Below are 20,648 nucleotides of genomic sequence, written 5' to 3'. Positions count from 1 at the left end.
TTTAAACGTACACGGATTTTTCGTATCCGTCTCTGGTCCGTGTTATACCATTGTAAAGTCAATATCCGGTATGAGAAAATGTACCTTCAAAAACGAAAGTAAAGATTTTGACAGGGATGATTTTGAAAACGTAATTTTGCACAAATAATGATTCTAAGGCAGATATTAGTATGCTAATGTTGCACACTTCGAATGATGCTCTGTCAATTTAAGTTTACGTCAGTACAGCGAATTTGTATCAAAAGTCGGAAGTTTAATATCGTTTTTATGTCAATCATTCATTGTTTATATGATGCCCAACTGATTAGCATGATTGCCTTTTGTTACATAGTCTTAAGGGATCAAAATCGGGATAAGACAAAAAATGTCCGGCTGGCACAAATATTTTTTGGAAGCCCTGATTACAACTCATCAATTTCAGGCTGCTGATCAACTATAACGTCATTCTGTGAATGCAACATAGCCCCACTTTTAGAAATATAAAAATAAAAATTCCACTAATGATACTACATTTTTATTCTAAAAGCAAATGTATACAAAGTTCAAAGAATTCCAACTTGGGAAGCAATTTTTCTACTTTTAATTGCCATTTAATTTGTGATAGCAATAAACATTTTTAAAAAATCAAAACAAGGAAAAGCTACAAAGGGGAAAGGCAAGTCTTTTATTATTTCAGTTTTATTTATTGACAGATAAACAGAAACCATATATGACAAGAATTCAAGTATCAATTGTTTTTGCTGAAAGTCAAGTGACAAATATTTCATGCATATCTAGCACAAGAACAAATTACTTTAAAAATGACAGCAAAATAGGTCAACCGGGATGAATGGCAAGAAGATTTTACTTCTACAGGAATTGAGGTAATGTTGGAAAAGTGTAGAAAATTTTCAGAAAGCACAGCACTTTTTTATCATGCCCCCTTCCAACCACATATGGCTGTATATTCCTTCATCAGTACCAACTTCTGAAGAGTAGATTAAAATAACTGATAAAAAAAACCATACAAAACTGATCAAGATTACATGAAAAGCAATTTAAATGCTAACAGATGTATCAACTTTCTCCTATCAACTAATTACTGTAAACCTAATTTTTGTGAGGGATTAATTTCGAGAGTAGAAAAATAACGCGAATATATAAAACTTGGATCTTTCCTAATTTAACTACATCAAGTAAATTTGAAAATTGTTAAATTAAATCACCACGAAATAAGAAAGAAAGGACTAAACGCGAAATAAAGTACCCATGATAAATAAGTTGGTTTACAATATTTGATACCTTCAAACATAGTGTATGATCCCTCCTCTGTACAGTCTAGTATTGGGAACACTGCATGGTCAAGGACAGTAACACTTCTCAGACATGTCTCAGGGTCATCTGTTCTACAGAAGGAGGAGGTGAAGGTCACAGTCAGGTCATCTTCTGTTCGTAACACCAAGTAGCTACAAAATACAATTGTAATAATATATAAAATACTAAGTACTTGCTTGATTGGGTCTACTGTGAATTTAAATTTAACACAAATTTTCTATTTCTCTAAAAGTAAAGTCCCATAACTCTTCAACAACAAACTAAAAAACCATTAAAAATATTAAGCGAGTCTTAAACCAATATTCATAAAACTCAAATAAAATTTTAAAGTAAACATAAAAATTTAATTTAATTACCTGACAACTAACTGTACTGGTCCCAATCCTGGTAGAACAATTCCAGTAGTTGTACTAATTGTATCTTCAAATCCTAGAATTAATTTTAAACACATGAGAAACTAATAATGATATGAATGAACTATTACATTATTTCAAATTTTTTTTTTATCTTGAATAAAATTTCTGCTTAACATTTATAATTGTCAAGGATTAGTCCATAGGAATTTTTTTTAGGTTTAAACATGATTTAGTCAGCCCCTGCCTCTAAATACTATTAGAATATTGAAATCAGGAAACTTGATTATCTTCCTTTAACATGTTAGTCAAAGATTATATTTATATACGCTCATCCTCAGGTGTGTGTTCTCCCTTGTTTAAAGTTTCATCAATACCTTGCCATAGTGGTCAAATGCTTGAGCAAACATCCTCATAAAGTGTGCAAGAAAATCAAGAAAATCAATTGTCAACATGGACTTTTATAATAGCTCTAATGCTGCTTAAACAATTGATACATAATAGTTCATGCCGAGAATTATGGTATGAATCTGTCTCTCTGTAAGGGAGAGGATGCTAATAATCAATTACTGTGGATTCATTTATTTTCGTGGGTACCAATTTTCTTGGATTGAGGAAATCTTGCATCTTCATGGATATTTGATTTCGTGTTTTTGTCAAAGTCTATATATAATCCAATAGCAAATTTGTACTTCATTGAACATTTAAATTCGTGGTTCACCTGTACCAAAGAAATCCACGAAAAATTGAATAATAATGAATCCACAGCATGAATTAGATATGAAAACATTCATCTACTGAGTCAAAGTTAAGTAATTTGAACTCATATTTTTAATTTTGGTCACATTTCTTTTGTTTTTATTATCTTTAAAGGACATACATAAGTCAATACATATATAATGTCTAACAAGAGTGCACACGCTGAAATGTCTCGCCTTCTTTACTAATAATTGATATTATGTTGATAGTCCTAAATATAAAGCTTTACTACAACTATCACATACACTTAACATGATCCAAGAAAATGAGGTCAAGGTCATATAAACCAAACAAGAAATACATGTACACCTTACAATCATTCAATACACTAAATATAGTTGACCTATTGTTTATAGTTTCTAAGATACAGACTTAACCAAGAAAAACTAAACATTGACCGATGAACCATGAAAATGAGGTCAAGGTCAGATGAACCATGCCAGGCAGACATGTACAGCTTGCAATCCTTCCATACAACAAATATAGTTGACCTATTACTTATAGTATTAGAAAAACAGACAAAAACACAAATACTTAACACTGAGCAATGAATCGTGAAAATGAGGTCAAGGTCAAATAAAACCTGCAAGACTGACATGTACATCATAAAAAATTTTCATACACCAAATATAGATGACCTATTGCATATAGTATTAGAAAAAAAGACCAAAACTCAAAAACTTAACTTTGACCACTGAACCATGAAAATGAGGTCAAGGTCAGAAGACACCTGCCAGCTAGACATGTACACCTTACAATCATTCCATTCACCAAATATAGTAGACCTATTGCATACAGTATAAGAAAAACAGACCAAAACACAAAAACTTAACTATAACCACTGAACCATGAAAATGAGGTCAAGGTCAGATGACACCTGCCAGTTGGACATGTACACCTTACAGTCCTTCCATACACCGAATATGCTAGACCTATTCTTCTAGTATCTGAGATATGGACTTGACCACCAAAACTTAACCTTGTTCACTGATCCATGAAACGAGGTCGAGGTCAAGTGAAAACTGTCTGACGGGCATGAGCACCTTGCAAGGTACGCACATACCAAATATAGTTATCGTATTACTCATAATAAGAAAGAAATTAACATTACAAAAAATCTTTAACTTTTTTTCAAGTAGTCACTGAACCATGAAAATGAGGTCAAGGACAATGGACATGTGACAGATGGAAACTTCGTAACATAAGGCATCTATATACAAAGTATGAAGCATCCAGGTCTTCCACCTTCTAAAACATTAAGCTTTTAAGAAGTTAGCTAACACCGCCGCCGCCGGATCACTATCCCTATGTCAAGCTTTCTGCGACAAAAGTCGCAGGCTCGACAACAAACCATAACTTTCAGAGGTATTCAAAAATAAATAACGAATTCTTTTAAATGAATTATATTTTCAATTATTTCTAATAATTATATTTGGAATTTTATCAATTGACCAACACTACAATATTTACTCAGTTTCTTTTTATGCCATGAATTTTTTTTATTTTTTATATTTTACGGTCAGTATTCCAGTTTTTCTTGCCTGAAATAAAATAAACTTACTGAATGAAGATTCTATAGTTAAATGATCACCAATCAGAGACAGCAATAAAAAAAAAAACATAACAAAAATTTTGTTCCTATTTCTTTTTGTACCAAAATATTATTCATGTACAAAGTAACTCACCATCGAATGTTCCATTTACATATGCCGATTCATTGAATATCTCCCCTAAATTAAACTGTTCCTGAAAACTGTCAAATCCTAAATATAGCATCTCCTGGCATGGCTCATATCTTATAAACGTTTTGAAGACCTTGAGATATACAGACATCTTGACATTTATACAGCATTCCACAGCATAACAACCCTCTGAGTACGTACAATAGGCATTGTCTGGTAGAGCTAAAGACAGCAAAGGACATTCTGAAAGAAGAAAATTACAAAGTATTGATCTAAATATTTATGAACATTCAATGTTTCCATGCATCTGAGTGAAATCAAATTCTTATCGACCTTGTCTTTTTTTTTTAATTCTTCCAACACAAAACATGGGATTTTGTGAAACTGATATCATGGAACCACAATTAATGCCAAAAAATCACAACTCCAACAAAATACACTCATTTGATTTGAATCAAGCACGCAACCTGCTCATATGAAATCTAGCCATCCCACTCTTACAGAAGCTGAACACAGAGCAACATGACGGGTGCCACATGTGGTTAACCTTCCAGAGCACCTGAGTTCATCCCTGGTTTTTTGCTGGGGTTTGTGTTGATGAGTTTTCTTTGTAGTGTGAACTTTTTTCATCTCTTTATTGTTTTCTGTTTTTTTGCCATGGTGTTAGTTTTTCTTGACATGAATTTAGAATGTCCCCTTAATATCTTCTGCCTCGTTTTTAACTGTGCCATATTTCACTAAAAATAGTTATTTGAATTGGGATGTTAAGATGATGGTAAAAAATTGCTGTCTTTATGAATGTATTACTGTAAATTCAGAAATTACTGTGTGCATTTATTATTGCGATTGTCATTTTAGACTAAATTGCGATTTTAATTTTTCAATATTGAGAATAATCCTGTTTAATTCATATAAAAAATTTCAAAATACGAGTTTAAATTATTGCGATTTTATAACCCTGACACATTTTTAGCAATAATAAAAACATCGCAATAATTTCTGAATTTACAGTAATGTCTATACAGGGAACGATTCTAACTGAAACACAGCTACTACACATACCATTGTTTGCTTTGTAAAGTGCTGATATCATATCTCTTCTGGAACCATAAGTACCCTGGCCTTGCTCAAATAGTTCCTGTCGTAACTGTTCATTACTCATCTCATAGGGGTTCATACAGGTTCTGCTGCTAATTATATCCTGCAAAAGTTAAATCTTGTTGATGTACTAATCTGTAAATTTGTAATCATTGTAGACATTTTCAGCCTTATAAACTAGAAGCCACATGATTAAATTAGCGCAAAAGGTCATAAAGGTTTTTATTAACCAGAAAACTTGAAAAAAGAGATCTGACAAATTGTATCATGCAGTAGATATATATAACTGGCAAACAGATATAATGATTATGATTTGATATATTTAATCAGTACCCTAATCTCTGTGAAGATTTTGGCTAAGTTTTGTTTTTCTGTCTCCATATTCAGTAAGTTCAGATATTCCACCAGGGATCCCATCTTCAAACGATGTAAGGAATACTTCTCCACAAAACTGTCTGCCTTCTGTAACAAGGCTATTAATAAACCTGAAATATAATGAAGTAACATAAGATATAAACTATACATTACCCTCTGGATGACCTTTGGTAGTTTGAGTCATTGGGTTGCTGTCTCATTGACCCAACATCTCTTTTTATCAAAATTAATTCTGAAACCTGTTTATATTTAATCCTCATTTAGCATTATCACCTACTGAAAATTCAGAAATCATTGTGTACATTTATTATTGTGATTTAAAGAATGGACGAAAATGCGATGATAAATTATTGTGATTTCAGGGAAATCTTCATTTAGAATGCAGATTCTTATTATTGCGATACTCACCCAGTGGCATTATTCACATTAGTAAAAACCTCACAATAATTTCTGAATTTACAGTATTCTTATTTTATTTATATTTCAGTCAAGGTAATGGGATAAACAGTTTTACATGTCCCTTATGTGGATTTGATTTATTTGTTAACAGTTATCTAATGAAAACTTAGCATACAAATAATTTGGATCACAACTTGAACTGTCTTAAAAGGGTGAAATCTCAACAGTTTTCTTATGGAATTTTGGGTACTAAACATGCTGAAATGATACAATTTGAGGTGAAAGAAAGGCAACTTTCAATAACCATTTCATATGATAAGCATTGATTTCATAGAAAAAATAATGAAAAAAAGCTGTCACATGGGAATGAATGGAGACAAAATAAAAAAATGTCCATGATTTTTCAACATTTTTCTCGACAATTAAAATTATGTTTAAGCAAGTTACCATGTATGTACAGAAGAGGAGATTTTTTTTAAATTTCTGAAATTAATCATTGCCAACTTAAAGAGTATTTTTAATGTCAAAGCATAACTTGGTGATACACACTTATACATTATCAAATGATTTAAATATTACTCATTTCATTTTTATATATTATTCCTGGCACAATTCTTTGTCCTTAGTCAAAACAAGTGATTAACCAACTGGTGCTGATAAAACAAGACAATCTGGAATTTGCCAATAAACGATATCAAAATACTCTATAATAAGGTCTTTCCACTTTTCTGTGGAAAGACCTATTGTATTTGTTCTGATTATTATTATTTTTTTTTTCTTCTTCCTCCAAACCCTTTTCTTGCGGTATAAAGTTGTTTCGCAAGATGTGGCTTGGAAATTAAGATATTATATCAAACAGTTATTGCGCTTTTAAAACTTATCTCGTTAAGCCAAAGAATTTTTCATTGTAAGAGTTATCTCACCAAACATTGTTTTTCTTGTGAGTATATCTCCTCTGTAACCAAAAAAAATAACGACAAAATTCTTTTTCATATTTACTCGTTACATCCTCAGAAATTTTTGGCTGATTTGGATCGAAGCGATCCGGTGAAATTTTATAGGAGTTATCTACCTTTACCAAATAAATTTGTCGTTATGTTTTTGTAACTCATAAACCGTAAGCCGTATAAACCTTGAGTCTTTTAATTTGAGGTCCTTGGGTCCCAACTTAGAAAATGAGGTCAAGGTCATTTTCTCAATTTTGACTTTTGCTTGTTTTTGCATTTTCTGACATTTTTAAAGTTATATATAAAAGAACTAGTGCAAAATGTTTGCTTTATTGTGATGAAGATATGATACATTTGGTCTGAAACAATCCAATGACATCTTATAGGAGTTATTGCCCCTAAAATGTTTTATTTTAAGGTAAATTGATTATTACTTCAGATTGATACATGATAAAGCCATAAGGTCTTTTGCAAAATGTTGGGTGACATATAACCTTGAAGGTGTAATACCACCATTGATTTTCCCCTATTAGTCTTTGTTAAATTTGCACTTTTCAAAAAATTGTGCAGAATTTATCTTTGTTTCAAATAAAGAAATACTTGGCATGAGTAAAGTTTGATCCTGTCCAGTACTATAGAAAAAATTTCACATAACATTTCATTGCATATAAGAAAATAACCATCACTGGAAGTTAACCAATCAAATTTTCCCCCTTTTTTAACCTGTATACAAGCTTTAGTAACCATGTAACCTCAAGTTTCCAAAATATTCTATAGAAACCCCAAATAAAAAAATAATGGTGCTTTGAAATACCCAAGATATATGTTTATGACCCAGAAATGTTTTACTGCAATGAAATGTAGGATCAATTACCTACAACTGTCAAATTCAAGGGAATATTTTTTTTCGACCTATTTTCGTATGCAACCGGATGTGACGTACTATGATTTGGTGGTATTACACCTAAAGAAGACTTTTTTGTTAAATAAACTGAATGTGACTTTTTTCCTTTGTTATACTGGTTATTTCAAGCATTCCTGTCAAGTTTTGTCATAATCAGTTCAATAGTTTGAGAAAAATCTAGTATAATGTAAGACGACATCTGCAGCGATTCGAGCAAAATTTCTTCGAAAAATCCAAACCAAGCCGCATCATGATAGAATATAGTGTGGACCAATAAATGATCAAATATTTATCTCATCTGCCTACAAACAGTTGAATATGATACAAAAGATGACTTTAGGATGATAAATACTACCAATGGACCTCTTTGTCTTCCTTATAAGGTCTCTTTTGGTCCATTTATACCTCTCATTTCCTCAAAATTTCTACTTTATAGGCCAATAAATAAAAATTTTGGGGTAACTTTCACTCATTTATGATAGAAATGTTATAATAAATGATTAATTGAAGTATTCAAGCTGAATGAACTATCCGTAAAAAAGTTTACTGTCTCCAAGGAGGTTTCAATAAGTCCTTACGTAAAACTTAAATTTACGCCGCGTTCCAGAGAGGGACATAAAAAGCTTCTCTTTTGGTGAATAATTTGTTGTTACTGCTTTAATAATAATTTCATTTACTTAAAACTATATATTTATTAAAGTATTTCTTAGGAAAAATTTTCTAGTATAGCAGAATATAAGAAAAAAGGAGAAAAAGCTCCCCAAAACTCTAAGTATGGCTTATTCTGTCAACTAATATTCATGGTAAAGTCCTATTTCAAGGAAATTTTCTCATAAAATGTGTTTTGGAGACTCAATCCACTCAGAATATTTCATTATTAGTAATATTTCACTTAAATAGCAAGAAATTTTAACACATGAGAGTACTCACAAGGTCAAAGGTGCATGTACAGCTTCCTATATTAGGTGTAATACCACCATTGATTTTCCCCTATTAGTCTTTGTTAAATTTGCACTTTTCAAAAAATTGTGCAGAATTTATCTTTGTTTCAAATAAAGAAATACTTGGCATGAGTAAAGTTTGATCCTGTCCAGTACTATAGAAAAAATTTCACATAACATTTCATTGCATATAAGAAAATAACCATCACTGGAAGTTAACCAATCAAATTTTCCCCCTTTTTTAACCTGTATACAAGCTTTAGTAACCATGTAACCTCAAGTTTCCAAAATATTCTATAGAAACCCCAAATAAAAAAATAATGGTGCTTTGAAATACCCAAGATATATGTTTATGACCCAGAAATGTTTTACTGCAATGAAATGTAGGATCAATTACCTACAACTGTCAAATTCAAGGGAATATTTTTTTTCGACCTATTTTCGTATGCAACCGGATGTGACGTACTATGATTTGGTGGTATTACACCTGAAAAATGTCAACCGGAAGTGACCTTGTGAAAACCGAAAGTAATCATTTTTTGCACTTATTTCATGGAGGAGTACCTAGAACCCATATATTTTTTGCACTTATTTCATGGAAAAGTACCTAGAACCCATATATTTTTTGAATGGGCATACACAAACCTATCAATTGAGACCAGAAGTGACATTCTATCAACCGGAAGTAGCAAATTATCTCCCGTTTTACAGGTAAAAGTATATAAACCATATATTTTTGGAATCAGTGTGAATAAAGCTATCATATGAGACCGGAAGTGACATTTTCTAAACCGGAAGTAGCCAATTATCTCCTTTTTACAGGCAAAAGTATATATAAACCATATATTTTTAGAATCAGTGTAAATACAGCTATCATATGAGACCGGAAGTGACATTTTCTGAACCGGAAGTTGGCAATTATCTCCCTTATTTCAGGCAAAAGTATGAAGAATTCATATATTTATTGAATCAGTATGAAGAAACCTATGATTGAACGCCAAAAGCAACTTTATGTAAACCGGAAGTAGCTTCTTATCACTTATTTAGAAAATTGATGTGGAAAGACCTTCAATTGTTCTCTGAACAATTGGTTTTTAATATAGTTTATTTCCCTTTGATGCAAAGCTGTAAAGGATATCTGGTCTCGATCATAAAACTTTACTCAGTACTCAGAGTGCAAAAAATGTGCTCTAAACACCAAATGAAGTATTTTGATTGGCTGATTCCCGAGTCTGAGTATGATGATCATGCTCAAAATTTTTATGACCGCAAGGCCTTATCTATAAAACTAACATCTTTTACTGGAGTTATAAACTAAAGTAAATTGAGAAAAAATCTTTGAAGCATCAACATTTTAAAGTCTTATTTCAATTTCTTAAAACATAGAAAGACATGCACATATGGGTGAATTATGTTTTCTGATGAAAATTTGATTTAAAACTTCATTCTCCAATAAAATATGTTTTGCATGTCAAAAAATTATTTATTTAAATGAGGACTCAATTCAAGAAGAAATAAATATATGCATGAATTATGTAAAATGGTGTTCTTGTGGAAAAGGTTATAAAACAATGTTGATTAAACAACTGAGTGTAGGGAATCACTCAAGAAAGACTTTGGATAAGAAAGTTGAAGACAATGACACCAATTAGGATCAATGAAAGGAGATAGTTAAAATCAAGCAGTACTAGCCACAGTAGCTAGATATAGTGGTTTTTTTTATATATATATATAATTACACCCTCCTGTCATTTTTTGTCCTGTTGGCTAGATTTTGTTGGAAAATATAGGAATCAATCAAATTATGACTTTAGTTGGTACAACCATACCTGCCAACCCTCCCGTTTTGAGCGGGAGACTCCCGCTCAAATGGCGAAATTCGGGAAATCTCCTGCTTGCCGGTACCCTCCTGCGCGGGAGTATAGAATCTCCCGCTTTTGGATATTTCAACCTTGAATGACAAGTCAACAATAATCACGTTTTTGTGTCACTGATGAGGGTTGTTTTTACCTGTAAATCACAGACCATGTGAAATTAAATGGCTTCACTTGACAGCTTGGGTGTCAAACATAGTACTAATTAACAATCATTAACGACTTTTGCTTCAAGCTTTGTGTTATACTTCAAAGAAATTTTGGGTTACTTCCCCTGTTTATTCCTGTTTTAAGTTACCCTTCTTAAAATAATGTGAATTGATAAAACAATATAAACTAAATACAAATTAAAAAAAGAATCATAAAAAGATTGCAATTAAAAGATTTTGTATGCCTTAAGACAAAAAAAATAATTATATTTTAGAAATATCTTAAAAGATCTATACTTCTATTCAATGTTTATATTGAAATTTATAAGACCTGTATTGAACCAAAATTTATGAAATATAAAAGTACACACACATATTGCACCAAATGAGACAACATGATTGCACTCTGTATCATACAGAGGTGTGAAGGGGTGAAAAGTTGACCTGATTGCATTCAAATGAGAAAGATGATGAAATAGGAAAGAAACAAACAACACACCTTCTGTAGGATATTACCATATTTAAAGAAACAATATATCTATTAACTCTTATATGTGTTTCGTAGATGAATAAATAAACATATATTTCACTTGAAAATGTCGTTCGCGCAAAATCTCCCCCTCAGCTGTCATAGCTGAGAGGGAGATCTCCCTCTTTGAAGGTTTCAGAGGTTGGCAGGTATGGTACAACGTACTCACCAGTCTCATTTAAACTTTCAATATCTGTACTCTGTGTCTTATAATATAGTCCAGATTGGTTGTCTATAAAATAAAATTAAATCTTAAATACTTACAGAAGGGAAAATTGGGGATATGGTGTACAAATTCCTGTCACTAAACACAACACACACTTAAGTAAGGGAAAAGTACTTTTATCAAAAAATGGGAGTTGTTTTCATTTGGTAATTTTCAGTGGATAATTGTCTCATTGGTAATCAATCACACAGACTTATTTTCATATGTCATATTTGTTGTTTTTATTTATATATTCATCACTTAAAAAATAAATACACCAATAATTTAATCTGCAGGGTAAAAATTAATGTTGCTCTGAATTCATTCAACTTTGTGGATATTTGATTTTGTGATTTTGGCAAAATCTGTAAACAAATCTACAAACTTTCGATTCATGCACTTTCCCTTACTTTCCACATGTCACAATACTTATGTTATCAAGTCACAGTAAGAACCCATTGTTTGATGGCATCGTTTTCGACAATTAAACCCAGGTCAACCAGTGTATCTCATTCATGAAAAACAACTCGAGATTGGTGTATAGTTAATTTGTAATTCTTTATCATTCGAATTCGTGATTAACATTTACCCACGAGATCTATAAAAATACCAACAAATAATAATGATTCCACAGTAGTGTAACAATATTAGTTGTAACATCCACATCAATGGATAGCAGATCGACAGAAAGTTTGGAGGAATATTTAGATCAAGCATTTTCAGTTGATTGGCCAATTATTATAAGCATATTAAAGTGTATAATTTATTTATTGATACAATTTCTAAAACTCCTCTCTATTTAACTTACTCTTGTATTCCTGGATATCAAGCATTGGGTCATCTGCCATGTCAAGGTCGTCTGGTTGACTGATGACGCTATTGGTCAGTGTAGGACTGGTATCCAACTGTTTCTGTCCTGCTACACCCACAATGGTACCAGCAGCAATGGTTTCTCCCTAGAGAAGATAACAGGAGAATGGTGATCCAATAAACATTATGCTAATACATTTGTACGCCAAAGGATAGGATTTTATTTTTATTTAAAGTAAGTAACGACTCCCTGGGATTTTAAAAGTTGTTACAGGGAGAAACACTAAGCAATGGAAACTAATAGTGACAAAAACTATCATTCTACATGAGGCTGGCATTGGCCTTTAAAAATGTTAAAGCAGTTTCAGGATACATACTTTGAATATGTTCATTTTCGTGGGTAACAATTTCCTTGAATAGAGGAAAAAATCTATCTTCCTGATACTTGATATCATCGTTTTGACAATTTTCACTGATTTTATGATGATCAGAAATAATTATCGGACTTGAACAGTGCATTTCAATGTTTAACTGTAAAAATCTACAAAAAGGAATCATTAGTACCTTATATTCAGATAGTTATCTCCTAATTTAAATACCTTATATTCCAGTTTGAAGTCATCACAGATCTGAACCCACTGTGGCATCTCAAACATTCTGGTCTTCAGAAACCTTGTTGGATCTATAAAACCTCCTTCCCTCTTCATGGCAAAATGAATATGATTGGAGGAATTACATGGTGAGGCTACAGTTAATCCAATAGGAACTCCTGCTGCTACCTGTATTGATCAATCAAATTTTTGTATAGACAATATCATTAGCAGTCATATGATATTCATTAAATAAGGTTTTTTGTTATCTAATTTTAGAAAATATCCCAAATAAGAATATTTGTCATAAGGAAACCATGAATCCTCAAATTATCAAATTTCCATGTAAAATGTAATGAACTTTAAAACCTGAGTGTAAACCCTTATTTGACATATTGTAAAACTTTTATGGAATAATGAATATATATTTACTAAGTTTCAAGTTCATGTGATCATAACTTCATGGTGAACTACCTTAGACCTGAGAAGAGATTGACAAAAAGTCCCCATATTATTGTAAGAGAGGCATAAAAGCAAGGCCAAGTATAAGTTTTGCTCCTGTGTATTGTTAGAATAGACATTCTGACAAAAAGATTCCTCAAAGAATCTGGTACATACAGTAGTTTTCAGCATTGCCTATGATTAGGGAGGTAGGAGGGCTGACAAAGAACTATAAAGTTTTTTATAATTGGTTATATCATCCAGAATTTTGAAACAGGGGTACCGGTATAAAAAGTACTGATTATAAGACAAATAATAAAAAACATTTTGACAACACTCCTTTCATTAAGAGAAATTTTAGTACCAAATAATATCAAAATGTTGAATGTTTATTTTGCTTATAACATCCCTAAAAGTTACTGTTTATAAAAACAAGTCTTTTTGTATGTAGTAGTCTTCTGTGGATTAAGAAATGGTACTAATAGGTCTTAGGAACCTTTTGTTCAGTGGTTGTCGTTTGTTGATGTGGTTCATAAGTGTTTCTCGTTTCTCTTTTTTTTATATAGATTAGATCGTTGGTTTTCTTGTGTGAATGGTTTTACACTTGTCATTTTTGGGGCCCTTTATAGCTTGCTGTTTGGTGTGAGCCAAGGCTCTGTGTTGAAGGCCGTACTTTGACCTATATTTGTTTACTTTATACACATTGTGACTTGGAATGAGAGTTGTCTCATTGGCACTCATACCACATCTTATTTCTACTTATGGAACCTCCATAATTGACGTCTGCAATTCTATAACATACCCTAAATAGGGATACAGAAGAGTCCAATTCACTTTATATTGGATGTAATTAAAGGGATGCATATCAGTATCACTAGGTTTAATATTAGTTATAATGATGGTGGTATCCCTAATGGAACCTCTATTTATAACTTACCCTCTTTTCTATGTAGAGGCTGTCCGAGGGATGCAGAATGGTACCATTAGGTTTTACATTAGTTATTATGATGGTGGTATCTCTAAGGGAACCTTCATCAGTCTGAATCACAATCTCATTGCTACTGTTCCCTAACATCACTAAACCAGCAAATGGAGCTACAACCTGTCAGAGACAAGAAAACTAAATTATTCTTTAAAAAATGCAAATGTTTACAAGACTTGAATAGCTTTTTCTTCCATCATGATATGTTTGTTTATTATCAATCATACCATTTAAGAAATTTTCTCTGAGAATTATATACGTTGTTTTCATATTTATTTATTCAATAAAGCAAGTCAATGTAGATAAGTATGTTTGCAGGAAAAAAATATAACATCAACTTACAACACTGTCAGGCAGAGAAACTAAATCTACACCAGAAGACCAGTACTCTGTGCCGCCATCTGCTGCCAGTTGTGAAGGATAAAATCCTGATCCTTTACAAGTGTTGTCTGCTAAGCGATAACGTCTGGGAAAATCTGCATGAACTTTGGCTCCAAATATTGTATCAATCACAGATTGGCCAGATTCATACCTTAATTATAAAAAAGTTAAAAAAAAAATAGAACAAACGAATTACAAGTGTCGTCTGCTAAGCAAAAACGTCTGGAAAAATCTGTAAGCACTTTGGCTCCAAATATTGTATCAATCACTGATTGACCAGATTCATACCTTAATTATAAGACAGTAAGGAAAAAATTATTAGAACAAAAAAATTACAAGGAAAATTGTGTTCAACGAACCCTACATTACCCCGAATCCTATTCAAGGTAGTATGGGAGTAAAAACACAAAAATATTAATTTTTTCTCACTGTGCATGATCACGTTAATATCAAGTGATTAATAAATAAAAACTATAAAATAGGTCAGCGAGCTTGTTTTCAAGATACTTTTTTATGTACTTACATATTTTGTAAGAATAACACATGAAAAAGAACCCAATTTTATCTAGAATTGATTCCAATCCCTAATCCACACCTATAACAAACGCTTACCTTTCTTTCAATACAGCTTCAGCTTCTTTGACTTTTTTTATCCACACAAACATATTATAAGATTTGTTGATGAACGTATCGGCCATGTTGATTAGAGGTTCCAACATTCCAGAAATGTCAATTGATGTCAAATTATCCAAAATTTCTTGTTTCAACTCTCTCTGTAAACAAAATAGAAAATTTAACATTATTACTGTTCTTATCTTTTTATTTTAAGTATAATTCTGTTTCAGTCTTTTTGGTAAATAATTGAATCATTATATCACATTCTAAAAGCTAATTTTTTTTATAATCAGGATTGACAGTGTAAAAAACCAAAGTGAACCCAAATATAGTTGAGTTTTAAGAAGGAACCACATCCGAAATAATTCAATTGGTCTGTATAATCATAAGAAACAGATACAACAGTGTTAGCAATGCTTTAAGTGTTTTACCAATGATGTGTTTATTTTTAAAATAATGTATCAGACCTTATTAAAAAGATTGAGATATTGATATGGTCTTTTCTTTGCTCATTGTTGAAGGCCGTACGGTGATCTATAGTTATTTTCTGTGTCCTTTGGTCTATTGTGGAAAGTTGTCTCATTGGCAATCATATCACATCTTCTTTTTATATTTTAACTTTTTTGATTCAAGCGCCACTAGTGAGTCTTAAGTTGACTAAATGCATGCCTGTAGTACAAATATTGAAAGCCTGGTATTTTTAATGATTTTTTTTTCACTTTTATCTTCCTTGAAAGAGTTTTCCTATGTACCTCTGTTGTTGCACCCTGGGTAAACAAAGCCACTGGATCTTCATTCTCTAAGTACACTGGTTCAACCCAAGTCTGACCATTTTCTGTAATGGCTGCTGTTATGTTGGCTGCAAAGGCTTCATATATCTCATAATCTGTGTCAATATCCCACCAGTAAGGTTTACTATCTAAATATTTAGTAACATTCCACTTTAAAACTATATTTTTTAATTTCATTGCAATCCAACAAAAATATTTGATTTTTAAATGCAATAAACTAAGGCTAGTGAGTACTTTAATAACCAAGCATTATTAATTCATACAATTGCAGGTTTATCATTTCTTGCAAATACAGCAAAACATCTTATTTATTGTCTATATGCCTGTGGAGTTCAACACTGTTTGGATCATTGAGAAATGTAATTATTGTGTTCCTCAAAGTCAATTGCCATTTTAAAGGGGGGGGGCGAAATATTCTGAAACATTAAGAAAATATTATCCATAGACCAAAACTCTAGTTTTCATCCAACAATATATCTTAAATAATCAAGATGAAGACACTTACAAGGACACATATTGATATTTCTCAACAAATTATTGTTAAACAGTCACATTGTACTGTAATTCCTCTATTTTATTAAAGTTATGGTCATTTATGCCATTAGAAAATCATTTTAATTACATACATTGTTTCATCATCTGCAAGCAAGCCCAAAAATGTAACTTGATGAAAATAAAATTTCTTCATTCCACAGGAGACATCTTTCTATTTCAAGAGTTCTGAAAGTTTCTTATGTATGAAAGTAGGAGTGATTCACAAAATTTAAAGATTCAGAACCCCAAAAATTCTTTGGTTTTCAAGATCTAGAGAAATGAGGTCAATACCTTTCAGATTAAAGCTTGCTTCTTGTATTTTGGTTCTTGTGTCTGTAAGAGCTTTTACTGCAAATGATATCCTAAAGAAAAGATAACAAAAAAATAACAGTTGACCTTAAATCAAGCTTACAAAGCAATGCTCAATATAAATTACTTTTCAAAGGGACATAATTCACGTAAAAAAAAGTTGATCCACACTGATTAAGTATTTTAAAGTGTTTGAAATATCAATAGCATTTAATTCTCTTCTGCAATAATTAGCTTCCATAAAATTCTACCTTTAAACATTTTTTAATATGATATTTTGCAGGATATTCAGTTATAAATCAAATCAAATCAAATCAAATCAAATCAAATATTTATTATTCCAATCATGGTCCCACAGGGGGCATTTACAATTAACAATTAAAGAACCTTAGTGAGCGCGCTCACATACCCCACGTCCCCACATTGTCATTGGAGAAATAAAATAAGTGTAAGAATAAAAAATTGTATCAGAAAAAAAATTGAATCATAATTTCCTGTCAATATGCACATCTACATAGTATGTCCTTATTATCTGAAAAGGTTTCATGAAATTCTGTTGTGTGGTTTGAGAGGAGTTGCGATGACAAAAAGTTGCAGTAGTATATTGGGCAAATAAGTTCAAAGGGGCGTAACTCCTGGAAAAAAAATTGAATCGTAATTTCCAGTCGATATGCACATCTACGTAGTATGTCCTTATTATCTGAAAAGGTTTCATGAAATTCTGTTGTGTGGTTTGAGAGGAGTTGCGATGACAAAAGGTTGCAGTAGTATATTGGGCAAATAAGTTCAAAGGGGCGTAACTCCTGGGAAAAAAATTGAATCGTAATTTCCTGTCGATATGCACATCTACGTAGTATGTCCTTATTATCTGAAAAGGTTTCATGAAATTCTGTTGTGTGGTTTGAGAGGAGTTGGGATGACAAAAGGTTTCAGTAGTATATTGGGCAAATAAGTTCAAAGGGGCGTAACTCCTGGAAAAAAAATTGAATTGTTATTTCCTGTCGATATACACATCTACGTAGTATGTCCTTATTATCTGAAAAGGTTTCATGAAATTCTGTAGTGTGGTTTGAGAGGAGTTGCGCTGACAAACTGTTGCAGTAGTACATTAAAGTAAATAAGTTCAAAGGGGCGTAACTCCTAGAAAAAAAATTGAATCGTAATTTCCTGTCGATATGCACAACTACATAGTATGTCCTTATTATCTAAAAAGGTTTCGTGAAATTCTGTTGTGTGGTTTGAGAGGAGTTGCGATGACAAGAAATAGGACTGACGGACTGACGGACAGACGGACGGGTTTAAAACATTATACCCTCCGCAACTCGTTGCGTGGGGTATAATTATGATAGTAATAATAACTTACTCCATAACACCTTTGTTAATTTTAGCCATGGATGATTTGGGATCTGTAACAAAGAACTTGATGCCATCAATAACTTCAGAAACACCTTGGTAGATCATTCTGGTATTGTATGGGATTACCACAGTAACTGGCTCCAACAGCCTCTGTAATACAATATTGAAAAAATAACAGTAAAACCAGTCTTATACCTTTTTTTCTTTATCGTGTTTCTTGTTTAGTGTTCTCCTTGCTTAAGGGCCATGGTGGCCAAGTGGTTCATCTACTGTATCACTAGCCTATCAACACTGTCAGGGGTTAACAAATTTTGTTACAGCTCACTAGCCCAGGATTTATTGGTAGCAGGGTTTTACAAGCCCTGTTGGAAGAACTGCTAACCCATCAAAACTGACCTGCTAGCCCGAGTATGTCTTACAAATTCAGAGTTTGCTGCATAATACAACGAGTTCTTTAAACTTGTTCATTTCTATCCGTTGTACTATGGGTTGTTAAATATTTTACAGGATCTCGGGGATTTAAATGGATTGAAGATTTAATCAGATAATACACGTGTAATTAAATTTCCAGTCACTGACCACTGTATTGATTTATGACATTCTTTTTGCACGAGTGTTTACCCATGAATATCTCTGATCACCATGATAAACTACAGATCACTACAGAAAACATTGGTCTTGTCATGTGAAACCAGTGGTTCAAATCATATAGTTGTTCCCACATATAAAGCAGACTTTTTATTAGCGTGATCGGGAAAATAACAGCAATATTCACAAAACATTGTCTCTGGTTTATCATCAGCAACAGCCGACCTTGCCCTGGGAATCTTTTTGTCCATGACACTATAAATGTTCTTTTCCGCTTTTCCCGGTTGTATTTGGCATTTTTTTGGGATGAATTTTCAGCCTCATTACCCCCTTCATCTACCGTTTTTTTGTTTTGAAACTGACAAAGTTCCTGGGGTGTCCGTACTAAAATATTTCAAATATTTTGTTGCATAGTTCAGTGCTCAACAGCTGTCCGACATGACAGGTCAATATCGATCAATGCATCATATCCCCACTGGCCCAGTACCGTTACCGGTAATTGTAAATCTCGGCATAAGCAATGTACAATACCCCCTGTACTGAGAAATCGATATTGAAAGTACAGGAATTGCGTATTCATGATACCGGTCCACCAGAGTTATTTGTTCTATTTTAAAACATGTACAAAATCAGTTCAAATTCTTGGAATCCTGGATGACGTAATTGAATCTGATTGGCTAAGATAGAATAGTGATGAGGGGATTTTCCACTTTCTATTTTGGAAACGCCAAGAATTTTTTGTTACTAGTCCGTCGGGCATATTGGGTTACAAGTTTTGATTGGCCGAAGCGTAAATGTTGTAGCCCCGGGGGTCGGGCTATTGGATTTTTTAACCCCTGACTGTGGTTGTGAGTTCGAACCCGGCACTTGGACGGTACATTGATCTCCAATCTTAATTGACTAGGATACTTAGTTTTTTTTCTGCAGAAGGTTAGTTGCTCTCTAAGGGAACCCTGGCTTACTACACCTGTAAAACCTGGCTGTCAAGATATAGCCAATAGTGCTGAAAGTGGTGTTAAACATCAACAATCAATCAATTCTACTTGCTTATTGTTTTACTTTTTTGTTTTTGTTTCATTATTGATCTTTTCATTAGTTTTGTCTTTTGAAGATGTAAGTCAAAAGATGGATGGTATTAATTGATTACACAATTAGTTTTTTTTCTCCAATGAAAGCTTAATAAACAGTTTCAGGATCTAATCCTTTTGTTAAAACTTCAGTATTCACTTTTTCCTCATGAGGTCTTTCAATTGGAAGTTTCTTAAAACGTAATCAATTACATATAGTCTCTATCTTTTTCCCATATTTATGTTTTTCATTGTGATTAAAGAAAGTGATTTTCTTTCACAGACAATGTAGCCTTAGAATTTTACTTGCCATAAGCAATTTGACAGGTGGCCTAGTGACGCAGGAATTGATTATCCTTTTATAAACAGTATTTTGGAGACTGTTTTTACCATGGTAACGTTTTGTCCTTTTTCAACATAGCTTTTGATTGCAACTAAAATTCTTCCATAAACTTACGTTGTAAAAGTTGGTGACATCTGTTTTTACATCATTCAACAAAGAAGTTATTTTCTTAATCAAATTCTGCAAGGGATGGAAGACAGGAGTAAATTCTGCTTCATCAATCTGTCCCAGAATAGTAAGTGTGTTACTGGCCTGGTATCGTAACTCCCATACCTAGAAAAGATCATTTCATTCATGTAATAGATACAGAAC

General features: G+C 32.4%; 1 protein-coding gene across 1 annotated transcript in view; it reads right to left on the bottom strand.

Moving 5' to 3' along the window:
- Positions 1-20,648, bottom strand: part of LOC127719280 (uncharacterized) — a 36,011-nt gene that overhangs the window by 11,771 nt on the left and 3,592 nt on the right. The window contains exons 4-18 of the mRNA XM_052225295.1: positions 20,451-20,609; positions 18,346-18,488; positions 16,965-17,035; positions 16,101-16,267; positions 15,346-15,506; positions 14,695-14,884; positions 14,308-14,472; positions 12,939-13,118; positions 12,338-12,485; positions 11,494-11,556; positions 5,540-5,691; positions 5,171-5,309; positions 4,112-4,351; positions 1,671-1,743; positions 1,282-1,445 (exon numbers count right to left, since the gene is read on the bottom strand). Of these exons, the coding sequence (XP_052081255.1) occupies positions 1,282-1,445; positions 1,671-1,743; positions 4,112-4,351; positions 5,171-5,309; positions 5,540-5,691; positions 11,494-11,556; positions 12,338-12,485; positions 12,939-13,118; positions 14,308-14,472; positions 14,695-14,884; positions 15,346-15,506; positions 16,101-16,267; positions 16,965-17,035; positions 18,346-18,488; positions 20,451-20,609 (2,215 nt within the window). The remainder of the gene's footprint in view (positions 1-1,281; positions 1,446-1,670; positions 1,744-4,111; positions 4,352-5,170; positions 5,310-5,539; positions 5,692-11,493; positions 11,557-12,337; positions 12,486-12,938; positions 13,119-14,307; positions 14,473-14,694; positions 14,885-15,345; positions 15,507-16,100; positions 16,268-16,964; positions 17,036-18,345; positions 18,489-20,450; positions 20,610-20,648) is intronic.

Source organism: Mytilus californianus, unplaced genomic scaffold (genome assembly GCF_021869535.1).
Source record: "Mytilus californianus isolate M0D057914Y unplaced genomic scaffold, xbMytCali1.0.p SCAF_11, whole genome shotgun sequence".
NCBI classification, from domain to species: Eukaryota; Metazoa; Mollusca; class Bivalvia; order Mytilida; family Mytilidae; genus Mytilus; species Mytilus californianus.
The sequence above is the reverse complement of the archived record's forward strand: the minus strand, read 5'-3'. Positions and strand labels throughout refer to the sequence as shown.